Raw genomic sequence first — 21,196 nt, 5'->3', positions numbered from 1 at the left:
GTTTACTGAGAAGACCTGTACATTTTGTTTAGTTGGTCCATCTTTAGTGGAATATATTATGGTGTGTGTGCGTCACAAGAAAAGAGAATTCTCACTTATCACAGAAAGGCGGGAGATCACTCACGTACAACAAAAACAGTAGTGGACTCGGTATCGGACACTTTGTTCTGGTGTTAAAGCTTTTTTTCCTGTAGCAAGATGATTTCTAATGTAGCTTGTTAACAGGACTTTCCTCCTCCTGTTAATTAAATCTGTGGCTTGCTGGCTCAGTGGATAAACTACAAATCTAAATGTCCATGGTTTGATTACCCGTTGGTCCCAGAATTTTTATCTATCACATACTTCTTTCACCTCCTGCAATGATTTTTTACATAAAAAATACCATGTTGCACCACAGATAAGACTATAGGTCCTCCTACAACTGGTGAGATAACTCAGGTCAGAGGAAGGCGACAGCATGCCACATCCAATAGGAATATGCCTAGTAAAGCAGTGTGGTGTTCAAACCAATATTCTGGTTGCTGAGAGTTTTATTTAACAGTTAAGTTGGAGGCAAACCAGTTATTAATTGTGCCTTAAATGCTACAGAGTGTAAATATATTTCACTGTATCAGAAATTATATATCCTCCATGTGTACCAGAATAAATAGAAAGCTTTTCTCTGTGTTACATGTAATACAGGATCTGTCTCAAAAGTTTCAAGAATAATTTTGTTAAATTGATTTATTGCTTTTTAACATACAAAACCTTAAAAAATTTCAAAGTACATTCCTTCTGCATCACTCCACCCAGTCCGCATTGGCTTCCTGGAATCCGTCATTGGGAACCTCCTTAAGGTAGCATGTTGAATCTTCTTTTTACTCCCTGTGATGACCCAAGATTGTGTCCCTTTGAGCTTTTCTTTATTCTCAGAAAGAAACAGCAGGCGTTTGATGCCAAGTAAGGGTTGTACGGCAGTGTTGCTGCGTCATTCCAGGCAAGAAACTCTTGCACACTGATGGCGCTGTGGCCCGGGACAGTGCTGTGTTGCAAAATCCGGTTGGTCGCTGCGTCTTTCCGGACACATTTCACATTATCCCATAACTGTACAAGGATCTGAGTGTAAAACTGGACACTATCTGTTTATCTTTGAGACACAAATTCACTGTGGAGAACACCTTTGGATCCAGAAGGTTGCCTTAACCTCAAATTTGCTCGTGCGAGCCATCTTTGGGCGAGTTGAGTTTTTAGTCTACTACTCACTGCTTTGTCTTTTTTATTCAAGATTGTTCCCAAAAATCCATATCTTATTGCCTGTCACTACCATGTCGAAAAAATATGGGTCACTTTCAAGGCATCCCAAGAACTCGTGACACTACAGCGCGGGGATTTCCTTTTGTTCATCAGTCACCATTCGTGGGACCACCTTTGCTTGCACCTTTTCTCAAAATCTGATAAGCATTTGATCACTCTTAGGCTCAAGTGTCAATCCCCATTAAAAATCTTTTGCACTTTCTTCACATTTTTATGTGTTTGAGACATAGACAGATGCTCAAAGCACTCATTGTCATTTTCACAGCTCTCTCAGAACATCTTGCTCAACTCGTAAATTCTTGTCGGGGGACTTGGTTTCCTCCCCAAAGACTCCCCAAATCAGGTCCATCATCTCAGAGCCCAAGTTTTTTAGTTTAATGTAAAATTTAATTGTGTACTGTTGCTAAATTAACCACTGCATCTCGACATGTCACCAAAACAAACTATGCACAGAATATACCCTCACTCTGTCACCGTGTGGAGGCAACCGAGCCAAGTCATGTTCATTAGCCGAGATCCGTCATCACAGTTCCTGCCAAAAACTGCACTACACTAGCCCCTCTGGTTTGGTGGAGAATTTTATTCTTGAAATTTTTGGAACAAACCCTGTATGTCATTTGATTGCTTAATTATTTTGACAAATGAGTTTGATGAAAATTAGAGTACCAGCTCATGAGTAATTGCAAGACATTTCTGGTGTTTATGATAGGAAGAAATCGCCCATGTCTTCATGTTTCCAACTTGTGCGTTTCTACTCACAGGAAACGTAAGAGTTCTCATGTTGTGCGGCACTGTCCATAATTCATCCAATATGGAGAGTTCTATCAGGTGTAAATCTGCGTACAACTATTGCTATGCTAGTGAATAAAGCAGCTTGGTGACTCAATGGAAAGGTGCTAGGCTAAGAATTCAAAGGCCTGAAATTCGATCCCCAGTAGGTGTTTCTGTCACTCACCATTTATTCCACAAAGTGCAATTTTGTTATTGTGAAAACTGTGAGTTGTGCTGTGGTGTGATGCCCACATAAACTGTAGGTTGCCTCTAACTAGATAATTAAGTGGAAAGGTCAGAAGAAGGCAACAGCATACCACACGTGATAGGACTGTGAGAAGAAAAACAGTTTGGTGTTCAAAACCAATTTCCAGGTTGAATGACAGCTGTACTTTATCATACCTTAGTGAAGCAAAACAACAAAAATTTCAGTAGAACAATAAGGAAGGTATAAAATAGAACAATCTTTATTTGATAGCTAAAAGGATAGATTTATTGTATAAACAGATCATCGGAAGACATGCACAATTTTCTCTTTACTTCATAAAACTTTCCGATTACACAAAGATATTCCTCTCATAATACATTATATATAATAAATATGTTTCTGTGCCATCTATGTATAGGGTCAACTCCTGAGCAGAAGCTTACATAGTGTGCATGCCACAATTCAAGATGAGCAGGCTCTGACGGCACAGTAATATATGTCGAAGACACGCCAATCTTACATAACTGTCGCATTTGTTATAATGTGTCTAAATAATCTGTATAGGTGGCAGGAATGGGAGCTAACCATACAAACTGTGAAGGGGAGATGGCCTTCTCCAAAAGCTTCATGTATGTATCTTGCATGTACTGCAGCTATATATTTTATACGTACTGAAGGCCGTGATATAGTAAACAATGGTTTCTATTACCTGCAAGGGTGATAATGCATATAGCCTCTATTGCTGGTAATAAGTACATCAATGCTAGTGACTTAGCATAAGTACAATAAGTGCAGTGACATTTAAACAAGGGTCAACAACATTTTGAAACAAGAGTTTTCCAGCCATTCCCCTTCTCTCAGCAGTCGTGCCATTTCCGCATCAATAAACATTAATTTGCTCACTCCTGAGTAACACCAACTTGTCAGATGCATTATTTCAAAGTTGATAGTTCTACATAACTAAAAGCAGCCACCACACACTATTTCTCCATCAGTTTGTGAGAGTTCCAGGTGCTGTGAGAGAGCATAATAGCTCAATTGCTTGCTAAGATCTGGGACAGAACCACAAACAGCCAAAGAATTATTTTACTTCTGGTGGCTAACTGTAGGTCATAGCTCAAAATTATCTTCTGTACTTTCCTCCAGTTACTTAAATCTTACTACTTTACGCCATTTAGTTGCATGGAACATTACCACATTTGCATTTACAAAGTCTCGCTCAGGCGGTCATGTATTGTGAAACTCGTATGCACAATGGTGTCTTATAATGTTTTCTCTCTGCATAGTTCTCAGTGTTTCCTTTGCCTGTACACAACGTATACATCTTTTTAAATTTCTGAACCCGACATATGAGCTACGTATTTGGTCTCGGGCACTTGGCGCATTTGATGTCATTTCAGTAATTCGACTCATCATATTTTGTGCTGTGTTCTAGCGTAACAGTACACATTCTGTTTGAACATGGTCATTTAAAGCTATGCATATAAAATTATTATTTTCCAATATCTTGACATCTGGAAAAGTGTTGATGGTAAGTACATCTAATTATAGACCCTCAGATTCCTCTCTTTTTTCCTGCAGTGTCATTTTCATTACAGGGTATTTATGTTTGGCTGTTCTTTAGCCACAGTTGAAGTTATCTGAATGGAACTGGTATTCATATCACTTATCAAATAAAGCCTTTTAATATATTTATGAAGGCTTCAGAAGTAGGAGCCATAACTGATGTATTGCTGAAGGCCCTATCTGTTGAGAATAGAAATTTGATTACAGGTTGACAGAAAAAAACTATAAGATTTTATCTTTGTTTCCAGTGCTCCGTCACAGGTACTCCATAGTAGAATCTCAAATGTAGATGGTGAAAAAGGGGAAAAAATCCGCATTTCATCCCGAGTATTCTTGTTGTAGAGAAACAAGATGTATTGACTGTGAATGATCATCACAGAGCCTTTCAATAGAATAACAGTGTACAGGACTTTTAACACCCAAGTTACCTAAGCACAAGTTGTCATATTAGTTGTCATTCATAAAATCTGATGAGTTAACTGTGCCAGCGTTTATATTTCTGACCCCACTCGGGGGGTGAGACGCAGAAACGTCGCACGGTTAAGCACCATTTGCAAAAATCCCTGGTACTGAGCTTTAAGTTGAGTGTCGAACCGAGGGAAATATTTCTGAAATTGTTATGTTGGAACTTGTTGCCTACCGGGCAGGTCCTCCCAGTGCTGCAGATGAATCAATCTCTCTCTCTCTCTCTCTCTCTCTCTCTCTCTCTCTCTCTCAAGTGTAGGAGCTGGACACTGCAGGTGCTCAGAGCTGGGAGGCAGGGGAGTCCCGGTGGCAGCAGCAGAGAGAGCTTGGGGAGTCCAGACGGGCTCAGCCCTCGGCCGTGTCGTCACCACCGCTCGTATCGCCAGCAGCCGGCGGCTGCGAGGGTAGCAGCGGTGGGTGGTGGCCGCGTGTGGAGTTGGTGTCAGAGGCGGTGGGCAACCTGTGAACTGGCAGCTTGGCGGGCATGTGGGGTGGTGCAGGGATGCGGGGCAGATCTGCCGGCAGTGGGGGTGGCGGGGGTGGGAGCCGACTGCGCCGTCTCGCGACTGGTGATCCTGGCACCGCGGGGCTCGACTCTGGTGACGAAGATGACCCGTATTGCTCGTGCAGCTCCTCCAGCCTGGAAAAGAATGCACATCAGTTCCCGATCTCCTAGCCCAGGCCTGGCAAAATGATGCTAAGTGAGCATTCTGCTAGCAGTCCGAATGAAGTGGCAAGCGGTGCTGAGGGGTGAGCAGAGAAAGAAACATGAATGCTACAGCCATACGCCACTTGAGCAACACATTCACTCTGTCAGGTGCTAAGCGGTTTGCTGGCAATACTACTTGCATTAAATTATATTTATATTCTACATTAGAAATACTGTGATGTCCACAGTCTAAAAAATAAAAAGTAGAGAAGCCACATTGTTCTACATCTACATCTATACCCTGCAAACCACCTTCTACATCTACATCTACATCCATACTCCACAAGCCACCTGACGGTGTGTGGCGGAGGGTACCCTGAGTACCTCTATCAGTTCTCATTTCTATTCCAGTCTCGTATTGTTCGTGGAAAGAAGGATTGTCGGTATGCTTCTGTGTGGGCTCTAATCTCTCTGATTTTATCCTCATGGTCTCTTCGCGAGATATACGTAGGAGGGAGCAATATACTGCTTGACTCTTCGGTGAAGGTATGTTCTCGAAACTTTAACAAAAGGCCGTACCGAGCTACTGAGCGTCTCTCCTGCAGAGTCTTCCACTGGAGTTTATCTATCATCTCAATAAAGCTTTCGCGATTACTAAATGATCCTGTAACGAAGCCCGCTGCTGTCTGTTGGATCTTCTCTATCTGTTCTATCAATCCTATCTGGTACGGATCCCATACTGCTGAGCAGTATTCAAGCAGTGGGCGAACAAGCGTACTAACCTACTTCCTTTGTTTTCGGATTGCATTTCCTTAGGATTCTTCCAATGAATCTCAGTCTGGCATCTGCTTTACCGACAATCAACTTTATATGATCGTTCCATTTTAAATCACTCCTAATGCGTACTCCCATATAATTTATGGATATTCCATTTTAAATCATTCTTAATGCGTACTCCCAGATAATTTATGGAATTAACTGCTTCCAGTTGCTGACCTGCTATTTTGTAGCTAAATGATAAGGGAACTATCTTTCTATGTATTTGCAGCACATTACACTTGTCTACATTGAGATTCAATTGCCATTCCCTGCACCATGCGTCAATCCGCTGCAGATCCTCCTGCATTTCACTACAATTTTCCATTGTTACAATCTCTCTATACACCACAGCGTCATTTGCAAAAAGCCTCAGTTAACTTTCAATGTCATCCACAAGGTCATTTATGTATATTGTGAATAGCAACGGTCCTATGACACTCCCTTGTGGCTCACCTGAAATCACTCTTACTTCGGAAGACTTCTCTCCATTGAGAATGACATGCTGTGTTCTGTTATCTAGGAACTCTTCAATCCAATCACACAATTGGTCTGACAGTCCATATGATCTTACTTTGTTCATTAAACAACTGTGGGGAACTGTATCAAACGCCTTGCGGAAGTCAAGAAACATGGCATCTACCTGTGAACCCATGTCTATGGCCCTCTGAGTCTCGTGGACGAATAGCGCAAGCTGGGTTTCACACGACCGTCTTTTTCAAAACCCATGCTGATTCCTACAGAGTAGATTTCTAGTCTCCAGAAAAGTCATTAACATAATACGTGTTCCAAAATTCTACAACTGATCGACGTTAGAGATATAGGTCTATAGTTCTGCACATCTGTTCGATGTCCCTTCTTGAAAACGGGGATGACCTGTGCCCTTTTCCAATCCTTTGGAACGCTACGCTCTTCTAGAGACCTACGGTACACCGCTGCAAGAAGGGGGGCAAGTTCCTTCGCGTACTCTGTGTAAGATCGAACTGGTATCCCATCAGGTCCAGCGGCCTTTCCTCTTTTGAGCGATTTTAATTGTTTTTCTATCCCTCTGTCATCTATTTCGATATCTACCATTTGGTTATCTGTGTGACAATCTAGAGAAGGAACTACAGTGCAGTCTTCCTCTGTGAAACAGCTTTGGAAAAAGGCATTTAGTATTTCGGCCTATAGTCTGTCATCGTCTGTTTCAGTACCATTTTGGTCGCAGAGTGTCTGGACATTTTGTTTTGATCCACCTACCACTTTGACATAAGACCAAAATTTCTTAGGATTTTCTGCCTAGTCAGTACATAGAACTTTACTTTCACCTTGAGGTGCATCACAGAGGGTACATCCCATTGCACCAGATATTAGGGTTTTTCCTGTTCCGTTCATGTATGGAGAGCAGCAAGAATGATTCTTCAAATGCCTCTGTGTGTGAGTGATACTTAGGGGGTTGTAGTATATCTGTAGTAATCATTTAAACCGACTCTTGAAACTTTGTTAACAGACCTTCTTGGGATAGTTTATGTCTGTCCTCAAGAGGCTGCCATTTCAGTTCGTACAGTATCTCTATGGCACTCTCCCACAGATTAAACAAACCAGTGACCATTCGTGCTGCCCTTCTCTGTAAACATTCAATATCCCCTGTTAGTCCTATCTGGTATGGCTCCCACAAACCCGAGCAATGTTCTAGGATGGGTTGCATTAGAGATTCATAAGCAATCTCTTTTGTAAACTGATTGCACTTCCCCAGTATTCTACCAATGAACCAAAGTCTACCATGTGCTTTACCCACAACTGAACCTATGTGGTCATTGCATTTCGTATCCCTACAAAGTGTTACACCCATGTTGTATGAGTTGTACAAATTGGTCAGTTTTCAGGAGTGACTCCTTAATATTACAGTTACAAGTTACTACATTTTTTCATTTTGTGAGGTGCACAATTTTACATTTCTGAACATTTATAGTAAGTTCCTAATCTCCGTACCATGTTGAAATCTTATCAAGATCTGACTGAATATTTATGCAGCTTCTTTTAGAGAGCACTTCATTATAGATAAATGCATCATCTGCAAAAAGCCTGATTCTACTATTAATATTATCTGAAAGATCATCAGTGCCAAACGGGAACTGGCTTATTTTTCATATCGTTTAAAGGCTACGTAAAATGCCTAACGTGCCATCATATTACTGATGGCTGGAAAATGCTTACTGAAACGTCATTACAACACCGGACACAATGACAATATAATTCAATTGTCTTCTGATGAACTGCAGTGAAAGCTGGTTGAGCTGAAGGAAAAACTGAATTAAGAGTAAGTGACAAAATCTTTTGTGGTCAACATCACGCATTATTTGAATTCATTAAGTGTCTTAATGCAAGGGGAGAATCGTTTGGTAACATATGGCAGACAAATTGATGTCATCAAATAAAAAGTAGTCCTATGAAAAAATCAGTCTCAGGTACAGCATGGAACATTGCCTATAAGTGAAGGCAGTCGTTTGTGGACCAGACATGACTGTCTATTTTTAAGTAATTGAAACATTTCAGCATGATTTCTCAAAGAGATTCCAAGACTTTTATGACTCAAGATGGATTTCACTTTATTTGTCAGATCATTCTCGCTTCTGACTGCTAATGTACCCCATTACTTTAAACTTGGGCTGAGAGACGTACATTTTAGCACCAGCTCAACAACCTGTTTGTCCAGAACAGGTATTTGCAAGACTTAAATATCACCCCAAGAGCAATATCCTCAGCAGCACAGAAAAGATGCTAAAGTTATTTCAATGTTCATTTTGACACATCTGTGCAATTTTTTTTTTCTTTTATGAAATCGACAATGTCACACCAACTTACAGGTGTGACAGACTTCAATCTGCATAATTCCATATGTTTGACTGTATCATGAAGCATAATTCTGTATGTATTATATGTTATAAAATTGAAATGTGTATAAATTTATAAACATCACAACTTAATGTTAAATGCCAGTACATGAAGCTTTCTGTAGTTCTGCTCACCATATTAGTACTATCTAATGTACTTCTTTAATTATGCAATAAAAATTACTGCTTTGGTAGAAAAATAAAATTCTGCTTATAAAAGGTGTGCGGCAATTTTTGCTCTGAGAAATAGTTGTACGGTGCTTCAAACACATCTTCCTATGTTTCCCATATGTGCAGCCTTCAGTGTATAGCCATCTCACTCACACAACTGCTTGGAATAGCACAGTGACGGGAGAAGCTGGAGTGCTCAGCATACTTGGCTGCGATGATGGAGCCAAGGCCTTTTGTTGGTATCTATTATAAAGATGGCAATGTTATGTTGGAAATGTTCATGTTGGTACCAGAGTTAATAATATCTTGGCTGCACTTCCCAGAAATGACAGAATATTCAGTCCACTGGGAAAACTTCAAGAAATAAAGATCTGAATTTATTTGTCATAGCTGGAGTGATGAAACGGAGAGATTTACAATTTCTGAGTCAAGCTACTTTTTTAAAAAATTAAGAACCCTGGACCTGTTTATTCAGGATAAAATTTAGGCATATTTTTTATTATTGTTATAATTATATCCATTTTTTGCTGGCATTTGGTGAGGTGTTTTAGACTGTCTTGGCAACAAAATACGAGGTGCGACAATAAAGTAATGACACTGATGTGAAAAAAAAATATTGCTTACCATTTTAGTCAAGTTTTGTGTTGTCTCCTTCAGAGTAGTTCCCTTCTGACTGCACACACTTTTTCCAGCGCTTCTGCCATTGATGGTAACATTTCTGGAACTCATCTTCTGTAATATCCTCCAAGATCCTCATCACGGCTTTTTGGACATCTTGTGTTGTTTGAAAATGGTGTCCCTTGACTGCCATTTTGACTCTTGGAAATAGAAAAAAGTCACATGGAGCAATATCTGGTGAATAAGGTGGCTGTGGTAGTACTGAAATTTGTTTTGAGGTCAAAAATTGCTGTACTGACAGAGCAGTATGGGATGGCGCTTTGTCCTGATGCGGAATCCAATTATCAGCAATGTTGGCACAGACACGAAGAACTCTTTTACGAAATTTTTCTAAAATTTCTTTGTAGTAATATTGGTTAACTGTTTGTCCAGGAGGCACCCACTCTTTATAAACAATTCTCTTGGCATCAAAGAAGCACACAAGCATGCATTTCACTTTTGACTTTGACATGCGAGCTTTTTTAGGTCTGGGTAATCCCTTTGAGCACCATTGCGAACTTTGGCGTTTTGTCTCTGGATCGTACTGAAAAAACCAACTTTCATCACCAGTGATAACACGGCTCCACAATTCTGGATTGATTCCCATTTGCTCTAACAGTTCGGCTGCAACATTTTTCCGTGTTTCTTGCTGTTCTGGTGTGAGATTTTTCGGGACCATTTTTGCACAAATCTTTCTCAGACCAAGATCTTCAGTTATTATTAGATGAACTGTTTCTCGATTGATGTTCAGTTCTTCTGCAGTCATTTTCACGGATAATCTTCGATCAGATCGTACGAGTTCACGCACTCTGGCCAAGTTGACGTCCGTCCGTGAGGTTGATGGTCGTCCACTGCGGTCTTCATCTTCAACATTCGTTCTGCCTTCACTAAACATTTTATGCCAACGAAGAACTTGAGCTCTTGACATAACCTCCTTTCCAAAAGCCTTCTGCAGCTTACCGTAAGTTGTCGTCCTGTTTTCACCCAATTTAATGCAAAAAGAAATGGCATACCTTTGTGCAATATTATGTGGTTCCATTTCCGTGACAAGAGACACAAACACATGTCAACTTATTACAGCACAACTCAACTGAGCAGTTGCATCGATGTGCTGTTTGAACCTGAAGGAGCTGATAGACCAAGGTCAGAGATATTGTGCCTATGCGACCCTGCAGGGTTGCCACATCTCACAAAAAAAAAATACAGTCTCATTACTTTATTGTCGCACCTCGTAATCTGTCAAATGAAACTGTTCATAAAATTGTATGACTGAGTATTGCATAGATGAAATAACAACTGATATTGTGTCAGAAGGGGATAGTTAAAGCTTTGTCACTATCCATCACACACAGTCATTCTTCTCTCATACAGTATGAAAATGGAATAATACTGGTACAAAGTTCCTTCTGGCATGCACTGCAGAGTGGTCTGTGGAGTACATATGTAGCAGAGCTGGGGGGGGAAGATGGCACCCACCTGCTGCTGAGGCGGTCGCTGCGGTGTGCCGTCCTGGTGACGCGACGCACCAGCTGCTGGCACTGCTCCTCCAGCCTGCGCAGCCGCTGCGCACGTGCCTCCAGCGCCGTCTCATCCAGCGGTGCTACAGCAGGTATCTGCGTCGACAGCTCAGGCTTCGTGGCAGCCTCATTCCTGTGCAGCACAGAACCCACGGGGAACCGTCAGCTCAGCAGCATCTTCACTCCTCTGCTCTGGAACTATATACTCTAGAACTGGTCAGCGGATGCAGTTAATTTGTAAGTGTATTAGAGTTTATGACTACCGTGCCTGTAATGTAATGACACTACGCATGTATACACTGTACAGTCACATTAATGTGACCAACCTGTCAAAAGCCCGAAAAACCCTCTTTCACAGCAGAGACTGCTACAAGACATGCAAAAAGACAATTAATGAGGTACTGGAAGGCACTGACAGGGTTGTGGAGCCGTGCTGACTCCAGTTCCTCGGCCGATTGCCCTGGGTTTCACGGTTGAGAATCTGTGGTGCAAAGAGCCCAGTTGAGGTGGTCCAGTTGATGTTCAGTTCTTCTGCAATCATTTTCACGGATAATCTTCGATAAGATCATATGAGTTCACGCACCCTGGCCAACTTGACATCCGTCCGTGAGGTTGATGGTTGTCCACTGCGGTCTTCATCTTCAACATTCATTCAGCCTTCACTAAACATTTTATGGCAATGAAAAACTTGAGCTCTTGACATAATCCTTTTTGATTGTGTTTAAATGCTGGGAGTTGAGTGGTCAGAGGAGTAAAGTAAACTTGTCGTGGTGTTCTTCAAACCATACATATACTCTGTGAGCTGTGCAACAAGTAGCAGTGTCTTGTTGGTAGATGCCATCGTGCCGAGGAAACGTAAAGTGCATGTAGGGGTGGACGTGGTCCCTAAAGATAGATGTGTGTGTGTGTTGACCCATTGTGCCTTCCGGAAAATGATGATATCACCACAAAAACATTCCACAGACACTAACCGTTTTGATGACTGTTGCAGGGTAATTGTTTTCATACATTTCACACCATACACGCCAATGGAACATTAAACATGATTCATTTGAAAAGGCCACCTGTTGCCACTCAGTTGATGTCCATTTGCTGTATGGTGTGAACATTCCAGCCTCCATCATGGATGATTAGCATTCAGCATGGGTGCAAGAAAGAGGTGCGTGTTGCGGAGGCCAGTATGCAGCAGTGTTCAGTGAACGACCATTGCAGAGACACTGTCGGTAGCCACTTAGTTTATTTGGGTCAGTCAGTTGCGCAACAGTTGCAAGTCTATTTGCCCACGTATATCTCCACAGCCGTTGTCCACCCCTGTCATCTGTGGCCCACAGTGCACCACTGTTGCCTCGGCACCAGTGTTGCATAATGCCATTTTGCTATATATGTTATACTTTAACCAAGGCAGCTTGCAAACAGTTTACAGACTTAGATATTTTGGAAATGCTTCCACCCTTGGCCCAAAACCCAAAGACCATGCCTTTTCTGCATCAGATAAATCACTCTGTTTCCGCGTTTCGACAACCATCGCACCGTTTTCCTTACCCCTCATAGGTGGTGGTCACATTAACGAGACTGGACCATGTATGTATCCTGCTGTCGATTCAAGCACCACAAAGGATGGCAAATGAAGAAAATTTTACTTATTGTGCGCATACAGTATATTAGGAAGAATACATACTAAATTTCATACATGAATTGGAAGTACACAAAGTGTAAAATTTAGCACACACAACTGTCACTTCCGGCAGCAATGTTGGCTCTAATCTCTCTGGGCATCAAGTTGAACTGAGCTCAGATAACAGATACGGATATGACATTCTGTGCTGCTGCAATTCTATTCTAGAGTTTATCAATCGTAGTGGCTGGCAGGTTGGTAGCGTGCCCATCTCTAGGCAAACCATGACCAGATGTTTTCAATGGCTGAGAGATCTGGAGCACGTGCTGACCAGGGCAACTGTCTCACACCCTCTGTAGTGAGGTGGGTCTCGAAAGAACAGGCAGCGTGTGATCCTACATTATCCAGTTGGAAGATAACGTCACAGAGAAATGAAAGAGAGGCCACAGCCATTGGCCTTAACACACAAGAATGTAACAACCTGCTCTTGACGTTATTAATTATGCAAGCCAGAGCTGATTGTGTTGTGTTAGCAATGAGACTCTATACCTAAGCATATGTAAATTTTGCAAAAACTATAGTAGTAGAAATAATGCCAGATTATCAGTTTTTAGTGAAACAGTGTGAAATTGGCAATTTTTGTAAGATATTCTGAAATCTATTCTTTTGCTGTACAAAAGTGTTATTATTCTGAGGACATTAGTTTTGTAATATTTGTAACTGACAGTTATTGAATGCTAAAATTTCATCTGGTCTTCTAACATCCTCAAGGCTGAGGTTCTTGTAAAATCCTGAAATAATGGTGTAGTTATTGAATGCTAAAATTGTATGTGGTCTTCTAATGTCCTCAAGGCTGAGGTTCATGTAAAATCCGGAAATAATGGTGTAGTTACCATGTGATGATGGAAATAGCTCCGAATTTGGCAAAAAATTAAAAGCCATACTGACTTTAGCAAAATATAACATTGAACTTGGCAAAAAAACAATGAATTTAGCAAAAAATGAGCAAAACTCTATATATGCAGAAGAACACTTCCCTGCGCACAACAATGGAATTTGGTTAAAAAAAAACACCAAAAATTCAAAAACCCGAATTTGGCGAAAAAATGTCGAATTTTACAAAAATATAGCACTAAATTCGACAAAAGAACATCAACTTTGGCAAAAACAACAACGCTGAATTTGCCCCAGGCCAGTACTGAATTAGGTAGAAAATAACCCCGATTTTTCAAAAAAAAAAAAACTGAATTTCCAAAAATTAGCAATGAATTCAGCAACAAAATACCAGTTTTGGGAAAACATAACACCAAATTCAGCCATAAAATAAAATGATTTTTTTCTTGTCCCTACCTATACCATTACACCAGGTGCTGGTCTGGTTCTCCTTGGAGCCTCTACACACAGATACACATTGTGTGCTGTTCACAGAACTCGGACCCATCTGAAAGGACAACACAGTGCCACTCCTATACCCAGGGTTGTTGCTGGGTGCACCACTGACTGCTCACCACTCTCTGCTGCCATGTCAAGCAAACAATGGTCACCTTGATGATAGTCTGTGGTGTCCCAGGCATTACTGCACTGTCTCTGAGGGGATTCCTTGATGCAAAGAACACTATCTCCTGACTCAAGGTAAGAGATATGGCAGATAATCACGTGCAGCCAAGTGAACAATATGTGTGCTGAAACTTCCTGGCAGATTAAAACTGTGCGCCGGACACGAGACTCAAACTCGGTATCTTTGTCTTTTGCAGGCAAGTGCTCATTGACAGAGCTACCTGAGCATGGCTCACAAATGATCCTCACAGCTTTACTTCTGCCAATACCTTGTCTCCTACCTCTCAAACTCCACAGAAGCTCACTTGCAAAACTTGCCCATGAAAGGCAAAGGTCTGTCACACAGTTTTAAACTGCCAGGAAGTTTCCTGACCTTTTTGTTTATACCACTCTAAAGCCTCAACTTACACAATTTTAATGGGCCAACTAAAGTAAAACTTACCTTTGTTAGTACATATTTAATTAAAATTTAGCTATAAGAACCACATACTACAGTAGTAATCACTTGAAGTGTTAGTAAAAGGAGTGCTCCAACTGTTGCTACTCTATGAAATATTTATGTAGAAATTTTGAATTAATTCACTCATTCATTCTGAACACAGAATTTTAGCTTAGATTTATGATGAAAAAAGATATCTGACACTGACTTCCAGACAGGGACCTATTGCTTGTTTAACCAACTCAGTCTTTACTAAAGTAGAAAAGTTGCATGAAAGAAGGTACTGATGACCAGTTGGTTAAAGCAGAAAACAAATAGTTGTCATAATGGGACCAGAGACCAATTGTAAATACAACAGGGAAATTTGTGAAATTTCTGTCACTGTCTCAATCATCAATACTGATTCTGCAGTTTTGAGAGCAGTACTGACATGAAGGAGTGAAAATATCAGTGTTGATGTGCTCCAGATCTGACCAGGTAATTCTTTATTAGCATCTGCAACATTATTATAGCTGTGAAAGTGACGAATAGTTTGTGACCACAGTAAATTCAGTTGCTGAAACTACAAGCAATTTTGTCTCAGTGGGAGGGCTGTAGTGGGGTACATTCAGCCTTGTGATGCTAATTGAAGAACTATTCAAATGAGAAGTAGTGGCTCAATGGTCTGCCCAGAGACAATGCAACCCAGTATTTTAGTGGTAAAAAAAATTGTTCATGAATGGAACAAAAATTATGTACATTCAGGTCCATACCTTCAAGATGAGAACAGAGACCTGCATGAGACAAGCAGTTACAAGTTCTTTGGTGCATTAGTAGACAAGTATTTATCTTGTGAAAACCACGAAGATGGAAAAAATGAAATGAGCGTGTGCCACTGTTGGCCGATAGGCCCCAGCCGGGGAACTTTGGCAGCCAAGTGCAAGTCTTATTGCAATTGATGCCACATTGAGCGACTTGCGCACTGGTGATGAGGATGAAAATGACGATGAGGACAACATGACACCCATTCCACGAGCGGAGAAAATCTCCGACCCAGGCGAGAATCGAATCTGGGCCCACTGCATGGGACGAGAGCACGTTATTACCAAGTTAAGCAGGCGGACACCACAAAGATAATTTATGTCCAGAAATTAGCTCAGATATATTCCTAATCAGATATTGTATTGTAAGGTGTACCCAGAAGCAGATATAAGACTCGGATCACAATTTAGTAATGATGAAGAACAGGCTGAAGTTTAGGACGTTCTCCCAGAAGAATCACTCTGCAAAGAAGTGGGACACTGAACTACTGAGGAATGATGAGATGTGTTTGCGAATTTCTCTATGGCTATTGATAATGCAGTAATAAATATCACAGTAAGCAGTTCACTTGTAGAGGAATGGGAATCTCTAAAAAGGGCAGTCACAGAAGTTGGATAGAAAACGTAGGTACAGGGAAAGTAACTGTCAGGAAATGTTGGATAGCAGAAGAAATACTTCAGTTAATCAATGAAAGAAGGAAGTAAAAAAATGTTCATGGAAATTCAAGAATGCAAAAATAAAAGTCATATAGAAATGAAATAAATAGGAAGTGCAGGAAGGTCACAGTGAAATGGCTGCAAGAAAGATGTGAAGAAACTGGAACAGTAGTGGTTGTTGGAAGGACTGATTTAGCATATAGAAAAGTGGAAACAATTTTCACTGAAGTTAAAAGTGAGACATCATCATTAAGAGATCAACAGGAGTTATAGTGTTAAGCACAGAGAAGAGAGCAGAAGGTGGAAAGCGTACACTCAATGCCTCTCTGAGATGGGAAGACTTGTTTGACAATGTGACTGAAGAAGAAATGAGTGTTGATATGGAAGACATAGTGGAGGCAGTATAGAGTGAGAGTTTAATAGAGCTTTGGAAGATTTAGGATGATATAACACAGAAGGGATAGATAACATTACCTTAGAATTTCTGAAATCATTACGGGAAGTGGCAAGCAAGCAACTCTTCAACTGTGCGAGGAATATGAGAATCTGGAGACATCCACCAAACTTTTGGAAAAATATCATCCACACAATCCTGAAGATAGAAAGGGCAGATAAGTGCAAGAAATACTGCATAGTGAGCTTAATGGCTTATGGATCAGACTTCCTGAACAAGCTTAATATACAGAGGAATGGGAAAAAACTGAGGTTCTGTTAGATGACAATCAGTTTGGCTTTTGGAAAGGTAATGGTATGAGAGAGGCAGCTTTATATTGTGACTAATAATGGAAGCAAGAATTTAGAAAAATCAAGACACATTCATTGGATATTTTGACCTGAAAACTGTATCTGATGATGTAAAATGATATACAATGATCAAAATCATGAGAAAAATAGGAGTAAGGTTTAGGGAGAGATGCATGATATACAGTATGTAAAAGAACCAAGAGTGAACAACAAGAATAAGGAACCGAGAATGAAGTTCTGGAATGAAAAATGCTGTAAGACAGAAATGATGTCTTTTTGCTCCTACTGATCAGCCTACACATTGAAGATGCAATGACAGAAAAAAAAGAACGGTTCAAGAATGGGATTAAATTTCAGTGTGGATGGATATCAATGATGGATATCAATGATGACATTGCTATCCTCAGTGAAAGTGAAGAAGAATTGCAGGATCTGCTAAATGAAAAAGTCTAATGAGTACAGAACATGGATTGAGAGTAAACTGAAGAAAGATAAAAGTAATAAGTACCTGAAATAAGATTAGCAATAACCTTAACATCAAAATTGTTGATTATGAAGCAGATGAAGTGAAGGAATTCAGCCATCTTGGAAGCAAAATAACAGATGATCTGTGAAGCACGGAGGACATAAAAAGCAGACTCGCACATGCAAAGAGGGAATTTCTGACTAAAAGGAGTCAACTGGTGTCAAACATGGTTCTTAATTTGAGAAAGATATTTCTGAGAATGTATGTATGGCAGTGGATTATGAACTGGGGGAAAATATGAAGTGAAAATAATTTAAGCATTTGAAATATGGTTCTACAGAAGGATGTTGAAAATTCAGTGGACAAATAAGATGATGAATGGCTTTATGCAAAATAAGATAAAAAAGGACCATATGGAACACACCGATCAAAAGAAGAGACATGATATGTGCTGAGACATCAGGCAATAGCTTCCATGGTACAGAGGGAGCTGTAGAGGGTAAAAACTGTAGGGAAAGGTATATATTGTAATATGACCAACAAACAAATGAGGACATAGGGTGCAAGTACTACTCTGCAATGAAAGGGCTGGTACAGGAGAGAAATTCATGGCAGTCATCATAAAACCAGTCATAAGACTGATGAGTCAAAAAAAAAAAATCCCAACAACAGAGTAAATGAAGATGCATTACTAAAGATGTTCAATGGTCTCCTATGTCCATACTTAAATGAAGTTTCCTAATTTGGAGCGTTGCTGCCAATATACACATAGAAAGTGCGATTTTTTGCTGCCGGGTGACGTAGTCGACCACCACCAATATTTCGACAGGAGCACACCCTGCCATTCTCAAGGCACAAATGCAAGGAGTAAGCAATGTGTAACGGAATTTAATACCTCAGTTCACAGAGGAGAAACAAGGAAGATACCACACACAGAACAAGTAACCGCAGAGTCAACACACAACCAAAGAAAACCAACATCAGAAATATCGATAGTGACTATTAATCAACAGGTGAGGTAGCACTAATTCTGTCCCTCTGTTTTTTTTATGAGAGACAACCAGATTTATCAAAAAACAGAGGGACAGAATTAGTGCAACTTCACCTGTTGATTAATAGTCACTATCGATATTTCTGATGTTGGTTTTCTTTGGTTGTGTGTTGACTGCGGTTACTTTTTCTGTGTGTGGTATCTTCCTTGTTTCTCCTCTGTGAACCGAGGTATTAAATTCCCTTGCGCATTGCTTCCTCCTTGTATTTGTGCACTGAGAATGGCAGGGTGGGCTCCTGTCGAAATATTGGCGGTGGTCAACGACGTCACCCGGCAGCAAACCCGCAAGTTATTTGAACATTCAATTCGCCAGGAAAAGTTAAAGTCTTACATATAGAAAGCGTGGTTCAGTATCAAATAGAAATCTTTAAGGCATGTTGCAGTCAAAGAGGATGAAAAGCAGAAGAAGGGTGCACTGCCTCTGGCTAAGATAATGGTACACTTACAAGGGCCCGATTGCAGAGTTTCTTTTCCCTGTAGAAATTGGGTAATTTTCTCCCGGTGCTCATCATTACCTGGTCAGGAGGTAGTCATCTTCCAGGACAGCAGCTGGAGCCTCCAGGCAGGCGGCCAACCTCCGGTAGGCACCTTCGCGCCTCTTGCGCCGCTGCGCCTCCGCTTCCGCCTCCGTGTCCACTTCCACCCCTGCCGTCACCTCGGATGCCGCCGACTCGTCCCCAGAGCCAACTGCCACCTCCTCTCTCTGCGTTTCCACTGTGTCGGCACCACAGATCGGCATATCTTGCTCCTCCCGTTCTTTGGGTGACCCCTCGTCTGACACCACCCCCACTTCCACCTGGCAGTCCACAACTTCGTCACCACGGCCACCACTGTGATCGGCCCAGCCGAGCTTGCGGTACACTGCCTCTGGGATGGTGATGGGGGGCAGTGAGAAGATGGAGTGCAGGGCCTCCTCATCATCCCTGGCTACCGACTCCAAGCTACGGCTGAACCACGCCAGCTGTTCCTTCAGCTTCTTCACCTGCAGAGATGACAAGTGTTTGTTTATTACAGTGGTATGCATATACAAGGATAATGGAATGTAGTCGAATTAAGTCGGGTGATGCTGAGGGAATTAGATTAGGAAATGAGACACTTAAAGTAGTAAAGGAGTTTTGCTATTTGGGGAGCAAAATAACTGATGATGGTCGAGGTAGAGAGGATATAAAATGTAGACTGGCAATGGCAAGGAAAGCGTTTCTGAAGAAGAGAAATTTGTTAACATCGAGTATAGATTTAAGTGTCAGGAAGTCGTTTCTGAAATTATTTGTATGGAGTGTAGCCATGTATGGAAGTGAAACGTGGATGATAAATAGTTTGGACAAGAAGAGAATAGAAGCTTTCGAAATGTGATGCTACTGAAGAATGCTGAAGATTAGATGGGTAGATCACATAACTAATGAGGAGGTATTGAATAGAATTGGGGAGAAAAGGAGCTTGTGGCACAAATTGACTAGAAGAAGGGATCGGTTGGTAGGACATGTTCTGAGACATCAAGGGATCACCAATTTAGTATTGGAGGGTAGAAATCGTAGAGGGAGACCAAGAGATGAATACACTAAGCAGATTCAGAAGGATGTAGGCTGCAGTACGTACTGGGAGATGAAGAAGCTTGCACAGGATAGAGTAGCATGGAGAGCTGCAGAAACCAGTCTCAGGACTGAAGACCACAACAACAACAACAACAACAACAATGCATATACGTGCTACCCTCTGTCAAGATGACAGTGATAATGGAGCATATAGTCAATTTCTATATCTACATCTATACTCTGCAAATAATACTAAAGCACATGGAAGAGGGTACTCCCCATTGTAAAAGTTATTAGAGCTTCATCTCATCCATTCATGTTTGGAGTGTGGGAAGAATGATTGATTAAATGAGTCTGTACACACTTTAGTTTGTCCGACCTTGTATTTATAACACATATGGCAGCCATACAAGAGGGAAGTAGCAATTTCCTAGATTTTTCACTTCCTGAAACTTTGTAAGTAGACCTTCATGGGGTAGTTTGTGTCTGTTTTCAAGTGTCTCCCAGTTGAGTTATTTAGCATCTCCAGGATGATTTCCAGTGTATGAAACAAATCTTTTTCTTAAAAAAAAAGAACTGATATATTGTCAAGTATGAATCTCATATTTTGGGAACATTTTATACTGTTTTCATAATGTTCAGTGCGCATGTAACTGGTTTTGTTACACCACCAAATACTGATGTGGCAATAATTTTACTGAAGCCAGTAAAGTGTATGTCCATTGTAATTAGATGAACCTGACATAACAAATTGTTATATAAACAAATCTTTGTCCATTCAAGCTGTCCTCCTTTGTATACATTCCATATTACCTATTCCTACTTGATACAATTTCAACACACTTCACCAATAGTCTGGGATGGGTCACATGAATATTTTTCAAGCTAACTCTTTTGTAGACAAATGAACTAAAGTCAGTCACCTTATTTACCTACAGAGGATCTATGTGATAGTTCAGTTTTTTACCCCTACAGAATTGTACACACAGGTGTTTGTATGACTTGACCAATTCCATTTGCGACTCATTGATACTGTAGTAATAGGATATTACTTCTTTTGTGCAGTGCACAATTTTACATTTCTGAACACTGAAAGTAAGTTACCTGTCATTGCACAACTTTGTAATCTTAACAAGATCTGATTGAATGTTTGTGCACCTTTTTCAGATAGAACTTCATTATAAATATTTGTATCATCTACAAAATACTGAGGATTAACATACAACAGGAACAGCAAGGGTCCCAAAGCACTTCTCTGGTGCACACCTGAAGTTACTTGTATATCTGTCAATGACTATCCATCCAAGATAATATGTTGCATCCTTCCTTCCAAGAAACACTCAATTCAG

At 40.8% G+C, this 21,196-nt stretch overlaps 1 protein-coding gene across 2 annotated transcripts in view; it reads right to left on the bottom strand.

Annotated features, from left to right (window-relative positions):
• Positions 1–2,515: 2,515 nt before the first annotated feature.
• The window catches only part of LOC126215227 (plectin), a 233,579-nt gene continuing 214,898 nt past the window's right edge, over positions 2,516–21,196 (bottom strand). For both annotated transcript variants that reach the window (XM_049941893.1, XM_049941894.1), the window contains exons 16-18: positions 18,831–19,297; positions 10,946–11,119; positions 2,516–4,943 (exon numbers count right to left, since the gene is read on the bottom strand). In XM_049941893.1, the coding sequence (XP_049797850.1) occupies positions 4,649–4,943; positions 10,946–11,119; positions 18,831–19,297 (936 nt within the window). In that variant the 3' untranslated portion in view covers positions 2,516–4,648. The remainder of the gene's footprint in view (positions 4,944–10,945; positions 11,120–18,830; positions 19,298–21,196) is intronic.

This window comes from Schistocerca nitens, chromosome 12, assembly GCF_023898315.1.
Source record: "Schistocerca nitens isolate TAMUIC-IGC-003100 chromosome 12, iqSchNite1.1, whole genome shotgun sequence".
NCBI classification, from domain to species: Eukaryota; Metazoa; Arthropoda; class Insecta; order Orthoptera; family Acrididae; genus Schistocerca; species Schistocerca nitens.
Note: the sequence above shows the minus strand (reverse complement) of the source record. Positions and strands in the feature narration are given on the sequence as shown.